The 17,178-nt window shown below is 45.4% G+C and overlaps 1 protein-coding gene across 1 annotated transcript; it reads left to right on the forward strand.

Moving 5' to 3' along the window:
- The first annotated feature begins 12,506 nt into the window (after positions 1–12,506).
- C1H21orf140 (chromosome 1 C21orf140 homolog) lies at positions 12,507–16,638 on the forward strand. The gene has a single exon (XM_068670330.1). The coding sequence runs from the start codon at positions 13,584–13,586 to the stop codon at positions 14,343–14,345; it is 762 nt and encodes a 253-aa protein (XP_068526431.1). The 5' UTR covers positions 12,507–13,583; the 3' UTR covers positions 14,346–16,638.
- The last annotated feature ends 540 nt before the right edge of the window (positions 16,639–17,178 follow it).

Consider the following 17,178-nt stretch of genomic DNA (forward strand, 5'->3'; position numbering starts at 1 on the left):
CCTTGTGCTGGGGGCATTACCTGCAACCCCCCCCCTCAATGTTGTGCCTACTGAAGGGCCTGGAAAGCCCCTGCTCAGCACCAACAAGGAAGCCAGGAGGCCTTGTCCACCCCCAAGAGGAAGCTGGGAGGAAGACACAGCAGATAGTTCTGCCCAAGAAGGGTCCTTGGAAGGGTTTTTCTACGTAAAGTAGCTCTGTCCTCTAACAAATCCTCCTCAGCCTCTGGCCAATAGTAAACCCAAGGAGGGCTGATGAGGAAGACACACACCTAGGCCTCCCAGTCTTGGGGATGGTTCATTCCTAGAGCAAATACCTGCCAGGGCATGACCCAGATTTTTTTGGAGGAAGTCACAAGGCTTGCATGCAAGGCACCACATGGGGTTGAGGTCCACAGTACCCCACTGTCCTCGATGACCGGTGTGGTCTGTCTGCAGGACTCAGCCACGTGAGAAGGCTCCGTTGCTCATCTTAGATCCAGACATTCCTTCATCCCACTTCCTCCGAGGCAGGCAGGTCGCTCTGGCTCAACAGGAAACGTTTCTTGAAGACATGATCCACTTTATTTCCCCAACGGGAATGAGAGCATGGAAAACAAGCTCGCACATTGCAGAGGAAAGTGTGCATGGGAAATGTTTTGAGTCTGAAGCTCATCTGGGCTCGTCCAGGTGCTTCAATAGCATGCTGAATCTTTCATTCCCGACTTGTTCCTACCCGTTGGATTTTAAAGACATGTCTGCCTGTCTTGGTAATGTGCTCCCAGGTGTCCGTGGCTCCTGGAAGCAGAGAGCACAGAGACTGATTCAATTTCCACCAGCCTCTGAATCCCCCTCCAGGGTTTTGATTCTCACTGTAGAGTTGGTGACACTCAAATTCAGGAACAGTGCAAAAATATGATTAAAGTAGGCTTGCTAATTTCTATTGTTTCCTTACATTGTCTTTAAAGAAAAATGAAACTTGTATAATTAAGTTGGGCCCATGTGAACCTAATGAGGTTCAACGAGGCCAAGTGCAAGGTGCTGCACTTGGGTCAGAGCAATCCCAGGCATGAGCATAGACTGGGAGAGGAACTCATGGAGAGCAGCCCTGCAGAGAAGGACTTGGGGGTTCTGGTGGATGAAAAGCTCAACATAAGCCAGCAGTGTGTGCTTGCCACCCAGAAGGCCAACTGCATCCTGGGCTGCATCAAGAGGGGTGACCAACAGGGCAAGGGAGGTGATTGTCCCCCTCTGCTAAGCCCGTGTGCTGATACGACTTGGCCTACCTCCTGTAAAGATGATGGAAATATCCCATCTTATTCAAGGGTCCATATACCTTCACTGAAAGACTGTCAGAAATAATTATTCAGGCCCTTTTGCTGTGTTTCTGCTCCAAACCCATTCCCTTTTCCTTCATACCCTTCAAAAAGAAAGGTGCTGCCTGGCCCCAGCACAGACTTCTATGGCTGTGGGTGGAGGAAGGAGGTTGTCACCATTAGGCAGGTGCTGAATGCTTGTTCCTGCTCAAGGGACAGGGCTGTGGCTGCCCACCTCTTGCCATCCACCACCACAATGGGATCCAGCACTCCCACAACTTCCGTCCTTCCCCTTACCTAAACATTTAGGCTACCTCAGCCCCTTCATTATCTTTATAGAGAATTGTATTTGAATGCTTCCTCCAGGTGATGTGGGATCATTACAGTCCTGCTTTGGGAAGGACAAGAAGGGATCCCACATCCTTTTGCCCTGGTATGACTGATGGGGGAGTCTATCTTACAGCACTTTTACTGTTGTCACATCAGAGGCTGACACTAATCACAGTCATTAGAAAGCAAGACCTTCTTGAGGGCAAGTTGTGCTGAGAGATGGACTCATCAGGCTTTGGGGCTACCTGTCTCTCCCCATTGAGCAAGGAAGCTCCAGAGTCCCAGGCCATGAAGCAAACCCCAAACAGCAAACCTTGTTGTATGCTTGAGGCTGTCCCACTCATACTCTCACGTTGTTCAGGGCATCAGATGGACTTAATCACCAATGGGAATGGACTACTATCAGTGTTTATACATATACATTTCCATTTGATTTTGTTTTCAAGAAAAAGGGCCATCAAATCTAGGGAAGAGGAAAGAAAGGAGACTTTTGCTTCACCATGCTCTAGCTAGAGGTTGGGACACAGCCAGCCTGTGTCTGTCTCAGCCTGGTGCAAGGCAGTACAGACAGGCCTGTGGGTGTTTTGTGCTCTCCACACGCTTTTGTCTCATGGATGGCTCATGGCTTTAGACCAGTAATGCTCTCTGTACCACGTTTTGCTCCTGGAGATGGCAGTTAGCTGTGCAACACGCCTGCAGTCTGGCAGCAGAGCAGGTTATGCATGGATGGGGGGAAACACATGAGGTACCTTCCATAAACTCTCTTTCTCCATCAGCTTTGCTGCCTGGGAGCCTTCAGATCTGCTTTTCTCCAACCAGTAGCTCTCTGCTTCTGATTTTCTTCCTATTTGTGGCTCTGCATTTGTTAGCCAGAAATGCAGCTCATCTAATGAGCTGCTGATGCTTTCAGAGCAGCGTGAGTTATCCAGTGAAGATTAAACTTGGAAGGAAAAAAAAAAAAAAAAAGAAAAAAAGAGTAGTTTGAACTGAGTCCCAGAGCAAGATTTATGAATCTGTCTGACTGCAATTTAATAGCAATAGCTGCTGCTGCTTGCAGACATACCCTGCTGTCATGGGGCCCTGGTTACCCTCAACTTAACAGTTCTACTCCCTCCTGTCTTTTGGCATGGAAGGAAACCAAGCCCACATTAACATGAGCTTTCCTCTTCCCTGAGGTGCCTTCAGTTTTGTTCTGGTTGCACAAAGCAACCCCAGGGCAGCAGTCATTTGTGACTCCCGTCACGAGGCTTGAGTTAAATCTGAAGTGTTGCAAGCCATGGCTGGTGTTATATGTTGATCCTAAAAAGAGACTTAATTGTGAAGGGGTGTAGTGTGTGCTGTTTTGCCATGTGGAGGGTGTATGAATGGAATAAAACACCCATGCCCATCTGGCAGAACAGGATATAAGACATTGTGGCAGGAGGATGCGAGATGAAAGATAACGAGGTTGCTTCATCTGACATCCTCTTTCCTATTCCCATCTACTTTCTTTCCCCATCCTTTCACCAGAAGGGTAGAGCAGGAAGAGCAGGGCTGTAGGTGTGTACTACGGGCAGACATAACTGCCTAGCCTCTTCCTTCTGACATGATGAGATGGCATCAGCCAAACACATCGGGGGGGGGAACAGGGACTTTCTTTCCCACTTCTGAGACCTGTTGGCTTTTCAAATGACAGATCTTGGACAAAACCAAAAATCACCCCAGGCTCACATCTTCTCTCACATGGGCTCCGTCCAGCAACAAGCACTTGCCTGGAATGGCCTTCATGCCTTATTTTGCCCAGTATTGAGGCAACTGAGTCCTGGTCAACACTATCCTCATCCTCTGCAAGATGAGGGAACACAAATGACCACTTGCCTACAAGCCTGATATGCCCGTAGTATCCTGTTACCACATTATTTTGGCGACACTCCCTCGTGCATAATGTGCCCGTGATTACTTGCTAGAGGCGAGAAGCAGAGGCCACTCCTCTCCTATGCTCCTTAAATAGTTAAATGCTTTGGTCAGCTGGGCGCAAGCCTGACAGCTGAACGAGGTGCTGCTCCCCAGACACAGCCAAGTCTGCATGTAAGTAAGCTGTCCGAGCAGGTACAACATTTCGTAGCTCTTGGTATGTCTTCCTCTATGTAGTGATAAGTAGGCATTGTTTAACATTTTTATTTCATTTTTTTTTCCAGTGTTTTGGATACATCTACTAGATTGTTCTTTTTCACAGGTGCTGTCTTCTGAAAAGCAGCTCTGCTTATCACTCAAGCTACCAGTCATTCTTTGAAAATTTCCTAGATATGGCATTATACATGTGTAATATGTGGGTGTTTTTATATCTTAGTGTTTGTTTGTGTGTGTAGGGAAAGAAGTATGTGGACGCACATCTGTGTGTGTGCATTTTTGTTCACGGACGTATGCCAATTTATGAGACAGGTGATAGTGTGTATTTACGGTTGGTGTGTGTGGGACACCGCTTTGGACATATACAGAAAAAAGTTGAAATGGAAAAAAAACCAGCAACAATGACAAAAAACAGTCTCTAGGCTATGGAAAAGTGGAGAGGGGAATGGGTAGAAAGGGGGTGAGTCCCACCATGGAAGGAAAGGTTGATTCCTAACCTATGCGCCCCACGCAAGGGTGGGGAAGAGGTCTCCGTACAGATGGCTGAAGTCTTGAGGGGGTGCTGATGTGTGGGGGATGTGAGGGCACACGTGTCTATAGACCTGTGACACACAGCCCTATTTATACAAAACCACCGGAGACCTCTTTTCTCTCTTTTAGAGGCCTGGTGTGGCACAACTGCAGTCACTAATCCTTCCCTAATTGCCACCAAAGACCTTACCCTAGGCTTTTTTCTCACTTTTGGGTGAACTCAGGTTCTGCCTTTCCATGATGATGCACTCGCGCTTGGCCCCCACTACCTGCTGGTTAAAAAATCCCACTGTACTGCTGCCTGGCCTAAGGGGAATGTGGTGGCTGTTCAAGTTAACAAGTGATAATCTGCCCTTTCAGCTTGTTATGTCATTTGCCTCAAGCCTTTCATTATTGTTTTCTGAGGATCAGTACTCACACATTTTTTTTTTTCTGTCGTATTTTGTACAGAAAAGCATTAAAAATGCATATATACATCCACCCCCCCTAATTTTCTGCATGTGCAAGATTTTACTGTGGTGAGGTGGCACGTGTCTCAGTGATACCCATGCTTGAAGACCCTTCAAGTGCCAGTCCAGTGATGTTTAGCTAGTTGCACTTTTTAGAGCACAAAGCACTGTATCCTTTCAAAGGCAGTGTCTGAGAACCGTGTGAAAAAGCACCGTGCTTTTGTATTAAATCTTGAAGCCGAGCAATTTGTATGCATCATGAAAGGACCAGTCCTGCTCCTGTGGTGGCAGGAGTCATGGGAGCCTGTGCCAAGGGACAGAGAGGGCAGAGCAAGGCTGTGGTTCCCAACCTGAGGTCACCTTCCAGAAGGTGAGAGAGAAGGTCCATCCAGCCTGTCCTTCCCCTTACTGCAGCAAGTTAAAAAGTCTGCCTGTGAAACAGAATAAGGGCAAATGGTATAACCCTGAACTTTGCTCCTCTCCAGGCACTGCAGCTCATCGTGGCATTAGCCACAAAACTGATACGTGGGGTGTGGAAGCAACAAAGAAAATCTTATCAGAAAGCCAATCTACTTTCAGTAAATATTTTTTTTCAGAGTAAAAATAGCTACTGTTGAGGCGTAGATCACTTTTCTTCACATTGTGCCCCATTCCCTCTCTGGAAGGGGAACACCAGGACACATTCCACTTCTGCAGAGCATCGTGATCACCAATTTCTACCACAGGCAAGCAGATGTTGCCAAACACCCTTTTTAATCTATGGGGAGTTTTCTTGCATCTGTCTTGGAATCTGGAGTGAATTTTGCCTTTCTGTTTTTCTGTACAGACTGAAAAATCTTGATTAGCTAAGGGCTGTACTCTACATGAACCATGTGGTCCCAAACACCCGCTTTTGTTGCAGTTCCTGATGTTCCCCGGGCATGTCTCCAGTTCCTGTACTGTGGTTGTAAATCTCTGTGTGCCTCTGTGAATGGGTCCCACATAACCTCTGTGCTCAACTGATGTAACTACTTGCAGTGGTGATCTGGCTATTAATAGATGCCAGGCACGCCAGTCACCACCCAGCCAGCAGAGTAAACACCTTCATTAGAAGATAATAGTTGCAAGAAGGAGGAAACCTAACCAGGAATAGCCAGCCTTAATTATCCAGGATGTTCAGACAATTTCAGACACCGGATCAGTGGTTCAGCACTCAGGTGACCGGCTCATCCTAGCCGGACAGAGAGGAAATGCCTGCCTTCCCTGAGTCAGGAGCAGTGCTCGTCCTGGTGCGAGCACAAGCAGAAAAGATCCATCACCTGCTCTGGAGAGAGAAGGGAGGGAGGCTGCCAGACGGGGATGATGGGTGCCCTGACCCAGGCCATGAGCTTTTCCAAGGGTTACGCTTGTTTTAATCCTACCAAATATCTCTTGGGTGACCGACAGGCGGAGTTGCTCTGAGGGAGCTTGCTATAGTGTCCATCAGAAAATGTTATTCATAATTAGCTCTTTAAATAGCTTATTGAAAATATTTATGGAACTGGTCAGATCATCAGGTGTTGTTAATTCCCAGATCTCTTTATTGCAATACATGGGGTTGCATCCTCAGTTTGTACAGAACCTTTCCAACAGGAGAGCTGCCCAGGTTAACCAGTGCTAGTTGCAAAGCAGTGAAAACAGCAACACGGAGAGTGAATGACTATTAGTGGGGCTACACATTCAGGATAAAACTCTTTGCTTCTATTTACAGCTGGGCAAGACCTTACAGGCAGATTTACACAAAGCTTTTCTAAGATTAACACGTACTTCCCAAAGAAGGGGATTTCAGAGAACCAAAAATTACCCATAGATTTTTATCAAAATTGGAAAATTCTTGCTGCCAAAAGAAAAAGCTTATTATCTGGATGTGGAATTGGGAGAAGGAGTCAAAACTTTTTTATCTTGAGGTTTTTCAAAATAGAATGACTTTGTGGTTTGCTTAGAGACAATGTGTTAAGTTTTTCTTATGCTAAAAAAAACTTTTAGAAAAGCTCATAAAGAAAAGGAAGACGACCTCACAAAATGTAATTTGGCAGTAAATTGTTTCTCTCTCATTTCCTTCTCAGCAAGATAACAAACTTACATAAATTTGGATTTATTTAGTTCCTCCCGACAGCTCTTTTTCAATTCAGCATGTTCTGCTGTGGGTGATTTAGTGCTGATGGCCCTTCCACTCAGGAGCCAGAGCTTAACACCAGTTCTGCCCTCCTCTTGCCTCGGTGTTGTTGTTGTTTGCTTTGCGGTGGTACCTCGGAGTGAGCCGTCCTGTTTCCTTTGGGATAGTCACTGGAATCACCAGTGTTATGCATTGACATGTCCTGATTTGGATGCTACGTCACCAGCAAAACAAAGCCAGCATGAAGGAGTAGCATGTGCCCGCGCATGTGTGTGCACGTCTTTTCGTGCGGGTGGCAGCAGTGTTTAATTCCCTTGTTTTCTGCATTGATTTCCTGCTGGCTTTCACAGCAGCTCCATGCATGTAAGCTGTGCAGCTACAGGACAGCCAAAAGCAGATAGTTATACAGCAAAGGAAAGTGTGTAAGGCCTGAGCTAGAAGACACGAAGGACAGGAGTGCGTTAGCCTGCTAAGTTGGTTCTTTTGCTCTGTTTTGTTCAGCTTTTGCAGCCAGAGTGGAAACAGAAGATGGCTTTCAGCAACCACACAAACAGCAGTTCAGCTGTGCCGGAGTTACTCCACATGCTTGTGGAACAAAAGAAGACCCCACGCTTCAATAACTACAGCAACCCGGCCTTGGAGATGCAAGAGGAGATAATGGCCTCTTTTTACATCCTCATCATCGTTGGCTTTTTCGGCTTTCTGCTGTTTGTCATGATGCTCAGCAACATCGTTTCCAGCAAGCCTGAAAATTACATTGACTATCTCTATTCTGGGAAGTTTAACCCTCAGAGAAGCAAGGTGGAGCTTCCAGGAAAGGAGAGCAAAGACACTTTTGTTATCATTAACAGCACTGCCTTACTGGAGCTGCAAAGGCAGGACGGTAAATACAACACTGGGCCTGAGGCAACAAGTGCAGATGCAGTTCTGAGGAATGTATAAAAATGGTTTCTTTTTTATTATTATTGTTCTGTTGTGCATAAGGAGCTCAAACAGCAATAACTTTTTTTCATTCATGAAAGCAAGAAAGGAGGAGCTGTGCCAGGAAAGAAGCAGACTGGTCTCGTGCAAGCTTCCCACATGAATGATGTGAAGGTAACAAGTGCAACGTGCAACCTGTGTTATTTCAGCCCTAGGCCTTTGGAGAAGAGGCTGGGAATCACGTCCTTACTGGTCTATCTCCTTCAAGGCTGCATGTATCATGCATTTTTATAACCTGCCTCTCGGGAGAATGGAAGCTCTTCCTTTTCATGCTGTTGCTTCAAGCAGGGCCAGTACGCTTCCAGCTAGGGCATCGTTGTGGTGCCTGTTTGCTGTTATTAATTTTTATTTGTTTATTTATGTGGTGGAGGGGTTGGAGCTACATGTGAGCCCACTGGGTGTGTGCTCTGCAAGCAGAAGGAGCAGCAGCTGCCTCCTCATCCACACTCCTCACCATGCTGGGCACCAGAGGTGGTGACAGGCTGACCCATGGAGGACCCGTGAGACTTGTACTTGTGTGCTCGCTTGGCAGGCTTGGTCTGCAGCGGGTTTTGGACAGTGGTCATGCATTTCTCAGCAGCTCTCTTCCTGCACGTTGGACTTGTACAAAAGCTCAGGATGACAATGAGGTGGTCCCAGACATCCTGATGTCTCTCCAGGGTCCATCACAGGGCCTACCTGGCCATCATCAGGGCCTTCCTGGCCTCAGCAAACACAAGAAGGAGTGGTTTACCCACCACACAGCTCAGGGTTGTTCATCCCATGTCCTGCAGAGCCCTGGCACACAGGGGTTCAGGACAGTAGCTATGGGGAGACAAACAGCAGTGAGCTTCAGCTTTCTATTATCAGTGCATGCATTGGAAAAATCTCTGGAGTCTGGAGGTCAAAACGATTGGAAACTGCTGGTGCAGGTACTCTGAGAACATGAAGACATTTTGTTATAGCTGCAAAAATCCTATAAAACCCTATAAAATTTTGTGCCTGGGGGGTGGCGTTGCTGGCTCCACTCAGCTTGATTTGTGTTGCTGCATTAGATTTTTGCTATTGATAGGAAGAAAGCTCTCAACAATTTAGTATCTTAAAAAACATTCCTTCCCTTTTCTCCTCTCTAATTTTTCTTAAACAGGGCATTACTAAACCTGTATCTTAATTTTGCTCTTTTTTAAATTATCCTTTGCTGCCATGATGTAGTGTTGTTGTCATGGGTTTTGCCACCGTTTGGTCCAGGCCAATTGCCTGGAAATGATTTACTCCGTGTGGTCCATCTCCTTAAAGGGAATTTCCATAGCCTGATCTCGTAAGACACGTTCCAAGGCTGATACTCCCAGCTGATAGCCAAGATGAAATCCACACTGCTCTCTTGGCTTTCCACACTCCTTGCTTGAATTCCAGAGATTCAGCTTTCCAACACAGACGTGTCCTTTTTTGGACAGGTGAATATTCCCCAGACACCGTCTCCAGCAGAGACCAATTAGGCTGTTCAGATAGTTTTGGACCCCATTACCTTTGGCTTCATCACCGTGTCTGGTTTAATAACTGCTTGGCTGGAGCCAGGATCCACTATTTATGCTCACTGCTCCTGACTGCGCTTGGTAGCCACGCTCCCATTACTGCAGCTCAGCTATTCAGATCTTATAAAAAAAAAAAAAAAGAGAGAGAGGTGTTTTGAAGGTGGAAAAAAACATTCGCAGTTCCATTTGTTCCTTCTGCTCAGTGTGTGTATTTTCCACAAGAAGGCAAATATTGCAGTCAGTTTTGAAGAAGGATCAATTTCTGCCAGCACTGAGAAGAGACTTCAGCCTGTCTCCTTGCAGTGGTGACAATTCCTCCTGCTTTGTGCACTCATTTTCACGAGTGTTAGAAATATGCTTCAGACATCCATCACCCCCATGAGGTTCTGTGCAGTGAAATTTCACCTCTTTTAGCGGTGGCTTCTCCTTTTCTTGACAGGCTGAAGCAAGGGAAGCACCAGGCTAGAGGGTGAACTCCAAAGCCCTGGGAAGTACTATTTGCCTCCCTGCAAACTCAGGGTGAGATCAAAAGAGTGATCCTCTCCCTGTTCTCTGTGAAGGAAAGCTCTCCATGAGGGTTGTGTTACCAGGTTCCTTCCATCTGGATGTCTGTGGGACCATGAGCTCTAAGTGCCACCTGAGTGCATCTCAACCTCTATGCTGAGGGAGCTTCTGCATCACCACTGACCTGGGAAATACTCATGAGGAAGGCAGTCTTCCCAAATGTTTTTGGGTCGTGGTGGGTCAATAGGGATGAGGTGCTGTCCCCTTTTTCTGGCTGAGCAGGGGCAGCATATTTCCTTCTTTCTGGTGGTCCTGGAGGGTTTGTAAGTGCTACAATGTCCCGCCTTGCAGAGCTCCTCTGTTTTTCATCCAGGTGGTCAAGTGCCAGTGCACTTTGAAACACTTTTCCTTTTCTTTTCCCTTCCTCACTTCAAGGAGATGCAAACGTGTGTACATACAAATTCCACAATGAAATATAAGAGCTTTGTCTCCTAAAGGTGCCCCATTCATACACATTCCAGGTAAAGGTGGCTGTGTATTTCAGCTTAGCAGTGTCTCTGATACTACCAACAGGAAAGCTGCTAAAGTCAACTTTTGCAGAGAATCCCTAATGCTGGAAAACAGATTTCATCAGTTTTCACAAGGTGCATCACAGATCTTTGTGGGAAACCTCTGGCAGTTGTATTAATTCTGTTCTGAGGAGTTTGGCACTGTTACTTGAGATATGAGCTTAATTTATTTTCTGAAGTTTCCACTTTTTTCTGTGTTTCCACCCTTAGGACATCTTTGATTTTGGCAAGTGCTTCTCTTGTTGGTTCCATTGTGGATTGAGAGCTATAATTACACACCTGTGGAAATTCTCTTTTGATACCAGACTTTGGAGTGAGACTTTAGCTAGTGTTCAGGACTTCATCAGACAGCTAGGAGGGAAAATGGATTATTTAAATTGGACATGGTATTTGTCAGAAAAAATAATCTTATTTTTCCTCATTCCACACAAGACTGGAAAAAAAGCCACCACAGATTTCCTGTAGAATAATATTCTCAAATATTGTTTTTTGGGAAAAAAAATGTACTTACATTTTATATAGATAAATATAAAATGTTAGATTAACTTAATTTAAGCTGCTGTACTTAATACAGCACATCAGCAGAAACATCCACTGTTTGCCTAACATCATGCCTACTGTCTATGTGTATTTCATTATGTTCCATATTTCATTATGTTTTCATTTTGTATTTTAAAATAAAGGGTTTGTGATGATTTTTAGCTTGTGTAAACATGGTGAGTGGTAACCTAATCACATAATTACTACTGAAATGGGTAATTGGTATGTACTGATAATTGGTATCCTAATTGCCTCATTAATAGGGACTTTGTTCAGGGGTAATTGGTAAATTTGCCATTTAGCTAAGTGGTACACTGGAATTCCAGAAAGCACCAAAAAAGCTTGTTAAGGGGGGGGTCAGGCCTCACCGTCCTTCCTGGGCATCCCTGGGGAGTGCTCCACATGGCTCTGAGCCCACCACCCATGCCCATAGCAGCCGGGGGGCAGTCACCCCCATCTGGTGCAGTGTGCTCGGGGTGTCAGGTGCAACGGCTGTGCACCAGGAGGAGGGTGGTCCCAGCCACAACCTTCAGGGCACTGCCTTGCTGCCAGAGGCAGAGCTCGCAGGCAGGGCAGCAGGGCAAGAGGAGAAGACTCTGGTTCAATATCTGAAGGATGAGGTAACAATTGGAAGTGTCTTTTCCCAAATCCTAGATGCACTTCAAGGCAGGGGCTATGTCCATGCATTTTGCACTGTGTGGCCACGTTAGGGAATGTCACAAGTCTGAAACTGCAAAAGGAAAAATAGGTCTCTGACCCAAAGTGCTCACTGTCTGTGTAGACAATGGCTGGGAGGGAAAAGAGGCAAAAAGTAACAGAGCAGACTAAATGTAGCATGGAATATAAAATACGTGTTTTTATGTCAGCCTACTGCCTTATGTCTGCTGCCCAAGTTTTGTTTTTTTTTTTTATTATTTTTTTTTAATAGTATTGAGATGTTGGAACCATAAACAATTGTTTCTAAAGCAGGTTAACAGATGGTTTTCTGCCATATACTTGACTGGAGCAGAGGGGAATCCAATTCTCAAATAAATCCTCTGAAAAGGAAATGAGAAGAGTTCATCCCTCTGGTCTCAGTAGGTATCAGCGACTAGCATCATAGTTAGTGTTTTTGTAACCACTTAGGTTCAGACCAATTTTATTAGGGGCTGAAGGAGACAGGGCACAGTGATGTCACCTGACAGGCCAGGAGGGACACTGTCTTCCTGGGACAGCACCAAAATACAGTGGAACAGACCTCGCCCATGCCTAAGGCCTCACAAGCAGAAAGGCTGGTTTGAGCCTCCTTCATCCACCTTGCCAAAAAAAAGGATAAACAAAACAAGTGGTGCACAACACAATTGGTCACGACCAGCCAACTATGTCCAGCCAGTCCCCAAGCACTGGCAACACCCTCCCCCCAGCCAACTCCCCCCAGTTTCATTGTTCAGCACGATGCCTGTGGCATGGGGCACCCCTCTGGTCAGCCTCGGCCAGCTGTTCTGGCTGTGTCCCCCCCTGGCTCCTGGTGCACCCCCAGCCTCCTTGCTGGCAGGGCAGGGTGAGAAGCAGAAAAGTCCGTGACTTAATGTAAGGTAATATAAATTACTTAATGTAAGGCTTAATGTAAAGTAAAACACAGGTGTGTTATCAGCATTATTTTTTCTCTAAAGCCAAAGCATGGCACTGTAGCAGCTACTAGGAAGGAAATTAACTCTATCTCAGTTGAAGCCAGGACAATCTTATATCAGATTTCCAGAGTTCTGATCTCCACGTGATGGTGCTAACATGATGTGGACCACCACTCATCTACCTCAGCAAGGAGAGCATGTAGACAGCTGAGTTAGCCCCCACATTCCTGCTCACACATATTTTGAATTCACAGTTTCCCACTGCTTTAAGGGAAAGGTGTTAAGAGGAGAAATGTTCTGGAGAGAACATGTCCTGTCCTATGAGAGAATGACCTGTCCTATGGGGTATCTTCATTTGCTGCCACGTTTCATTCTCAGCCTTGTAGGTACAGCTAAGTGTGAGCAATTTACCAGTCTTGCTACTGCCAAGCTTGTTCCTGAGGTAAAAGTCTGTGTGAGCATCTAAGGGAGGAGAAAGGAGAGGTAAGAAACCAAGCAGGTCAAGGTAGTCTTCACGTGTGTGTTCAATAATACAGCATGAGCAATTTTTTCCCCCCCACAATCACTTCCCTTGCTCTAAAGGGGCTGCTCACCTTTGGATGGTGTTGGTGTCAGGCTCAATGCGGGTTCCTCAGGGGTTCATCTGTAGAAGTAGGTGCACAATGTGGAAAGCTAAAGGTCTCTAAAAAACAGATTAGTCCTGAAAATACATTACCCTGAAGCAATGCCCAAGGCATTGTGATTTCTTCCCCCTCCAGGGCCTGAAACTGGGCAGGCTGTACATGATGGACATCATACACATGACTTCGGTGTTGGGATCCAGGCTCGCTGATAAGTTGCATCCTCCTCAGCCGGATGGGACCACTGATTTCCAAGATTGGGTTATTTCTGATCAGCCCCCTGGAAGCCCCAGGGCTGCTGCTGGCTGAGTGTGACACCACAGGTACCACCAGGGCAACCGGGTTCTTTGTGAGCTCGGAGGCTTCCTACCCCTTCCAACTCTCTGTCCCTTGAGATGCCAACATGCAGCGCTTCACAAACCCGCTTCTCAGGCACGTAATTTCCAGGGGCTGCTTTGATGCCGCTTCAAAGAAACAGTGCTTGCAGTATTTAAGAGCTCTGAGGGCTCTGCAGCTTAATGGTTTCAACACTGTTTTTTTAGGGGAAACAGATATTCCAGAAAGTCTTATTACAGGAGAAAAAATCGACGAGGAGGCCAGCCTGCGCTGGCCAGTATGGACACTCGTTCATGCTGGCAGCAGCCAAGGGTGGGTGCCCTGGAGGTACAAAGTGCTGTTAAGAGATGAACTGCCCGTCCATCAGCAGAATGGTGTCTTCCAGGAGCTGTGTGATTCTCTGACCACGTCCTATGGGAAATGCGTAATTGTGACAAGAGACAAAAGGCAGCTGACACATGTTGAGGCAAAAGATGGCAAGGAGCAGGAGACGGAAGCTCTGCCTCCAGTTCCACCAGTGATCTACATGTCTGGCATTAAGTGTTGCCCTGAGATTGCTAGAGCCAATGGCCATGAGCTGCTTGTCGCACCTTCATCTTACAGCTATCTGTCTCCAATGGATGTTGCTTGGTCTTCTTTGAAATGGTTTATTATAAACAACAGGAAGGACTTTGCCCTGAAGTCTGTTGAGACGACCCACTCCTATAGGTGCATCCTCTTCAGTGACATGATTATTAAAGGAATAGAGAAGATGACCCCAAACAAATGGAAGGTAGCGATTAACAGAGTGAAGAAATGGGAAAACTACTACCTTGACACATTTTCTTAAACAGTTCTTCCTACAGTCATGCCTCAGGTGTGTTCTGATAGTGGTTCCAGCTCTGTTGAGTCCTTCACTTCAAAGGATATAAACTTAAAACAAAACAAAACAAAACAACCCACCATGCCAATAGTGCTAATAAAAGAGATGATTTTAAATTTGAATGTTACATTTCAGATGTATTCCAGGACTAGGACTAGTTCCATATTTGCACTGAGAAGGGACAGTTAATTTGCCTTATTGCAAAATGGGCTAAAGCATGCCTGAGGCCCAGGTTAGCCTGCCTTCTGGATACATTCCTCTGACATGGGAGGCTTCAGACCATGCCACAGACAGAAATATCCTCAATTTTTAGAAAGACTGGGCTGCAAAATGAAATCTGTAGGTCAAGCCCATCTCTGACCCCCATGGAAGATCTCCTCCTGAACAGGGAATGTGCTGGACCATGACTGATGCCAGAGACCACAGCTTAAGGAAGCCAGAAGAATTTATTGTGCCTTGCCCATAACATAGGCATTAATATCTGTTATCAGCTCATTATGCCCAGTAGTTCATTACGCCTAGTGCCTTGCTTCTAGAAATGCTCTGCAATAAACATTTCAATGTCAGGTAAATCTTTTTTTAAAAGGGAAGTTCCTTTCTGAAGCCTAATAATTAGTAGTTGGTTCAGGCTTAAAAGCATGAAGAGTAGTTTGGTCTCTCAGGATAAAATATGGCATTCATCATTGCAGATTTTCCTTATCCATGACATCAATTCACTCTTCTTTGAATCCTGCTGGGCCCTGAGATGCAATGATTTCTCACAGAACTGAGTTCAAAAGATTACTTACGAGTGATGAAAAGTAGTGCTTCTTAACATCAGTTTTAAATGTGTTGCTTTTCAAGTTCATTGAATACTTTCTTGTTTTTGTAAAGTGGCTCCCAATTTACTTTCTCCATGTCGCCAATTACTTTGCATGTGTTTACTGTGTACTTTTAAGACAGAAAACTAAAACCATGAAAACATAAATAAGTTATAAGATGATTCACAGGTTCACTAAAACATTTCAATACACTGAGGAAAATCTGTGCAGTTTTTCTACAGTGTGTGGAAACTATCTAAATGAGCATTGTAATTTGGTGTGGCAGAGAGATATCTGAACAGGGAGTCTCATTTACCTTCAGAAGAATCTACTCATATCATACTCTAAAGCTGAAATATGAATATACAGGGGAAAATAACCATCTTTTCTCAGCGTCGTGTTCATCAGCAAAAACATCTGTTCATTTTTATAAGCACGGAAGTAGCAGAGAATGGAAAATTAGGTGCTTCAAATTCAGGGCAGTGGGGGAGAAAAGGGAAGAGATTGGAGAGAGGCAGGAAAGTTTCAATTGTCACGGTATCACGGTCCTGATCAAAACTTCATATTGGCTTGAAGCAGGAATTTTGCCACTAAATATCAATGAATATGAAGTGGTGTGAAAAATCTGATGACTTCACTGCTTTATTCTGGATTTACATGAGAAGCAGCGAGACCAAACACGAACAGAGCAGAGCCCCAGACTGCTTCCCCACTGCAGCTCAGCCCTATGGGTCCCTCCTGCCCCCGGCTTACACAACTGTGGGTTCAGGGCTACGTTGCAACACTTATGTGCTGCTAGGGTGTGTCTGCTGCCATCTGTAATTCAGAGTGGGGACCACGGGACCAGGTGCAGAATCACCGGCTTTCCAGCAACGAGGAAGAACGGTAAGGAAGTAACTTCTTGACAGGAATTGATCAGTCTTCCCTATTTCATATTCTTTAGTAAAATGAGGGCGAAGCCTTCCTGAAAGCAAGCATGAGGAAAGAAGTGTTTGATGGCACATCATCCAGAGAGCAAAGGAAAAACATCCTTTCCCTGCCAAGGAGCAGGAAGGTTTGAGAAGGCCTCGCCAAACACCTTCACTCTTCCCAGCCTTCTCCTGGGAGGCTGAGGGCTGGTGAAACTTTTCTACCCAGTCATATTTAAAGTGAATGGAAACCTGTGGGCAGGAAAAGAACTAAGTCTGAAACCAAATGAACTTTGGTATTTCGTATAAAATCCTCTGAGATGAGTCCTCTTCTTTCTTCCTCCCTCCCCCTTCGCTGCTGCATAAGGGTAATTACAGCCCATGTTTTCTAAAAAACTTTGTAGCGCTTTGTACTGAAGAAAAATATTGTGGCTCATGCAGTTCTGACTCAACTGGCAATTTAGGATGACAAGCAATTCCTTTAACATATGACTAAACAATCTAATAGGAGGATGTTACCAAATAGCACGCACCTCATTCAAGAGCACTTGAAATAGCATGCATGAGTCCAATATCTTCTTGGTAGGATTTTAAATAGCTATTATTTTATTAGGTAGCTCTTGTATGGAGGCCCAGAGTGTTTGGCCATCGCAGGATGTCAAAGCAAACATCTTTGTTCCCATTCCCAGCTCTGTGACTGAAACGCACCACTAGAATAACACGATTAAAGTAGCTTTGCATAAAGAAGAGAGGCAGATGCAAATGTGTATGTTGATGAGGCAGCTATAACAGATGTCCCTCTCTTCTAAGCTAGCTGGAATGCAAATCACCTGAATTTTCATGATGTCTCATTGACTAATTACTTCTAAATGCTTTTCCAAGCCTTGTCTTCATGGAAGAAAAAAAAAAAAAGAAAAAAAAAAAAAAACAACACACTTTTATTTTCTTCCAGTCCATGAAGCAGGCCTGTAACGAATGGCTCAAAGCACTTTTTTTTTTTTCTTCCCTATTTTCAAGTCTACTGTCCTAACAATATGCTGCAACCCAGAGCACAGATGGGGCAAATGCACTTGGGCCAAGAGCCTACAGAGA

The sequence above is a fragment of the Anas acuta genome, chromosome 1, assembly GCF_963932015.1.
Source record: "Anas acuta chromosome 1, bAnaAcu1.1, whole genome shotgun sequence".
In the NCBI taxonomy this organism is placed as follows: domain Eukaryota; kingdom Metazoa; phylum Chordata; class Aves; order Anseriformes; family Anatidae; genus Anas; species Anas acuta.

Coding starts and splice junctions, on each gene's coding strand:
- C1H21orf140 (XM_068670330.1), top strand. CDS start 13,584: ATGCAGCGCTTCACAAACCCGCTTCTCAGGCACGTAATTTCCAGGGGC.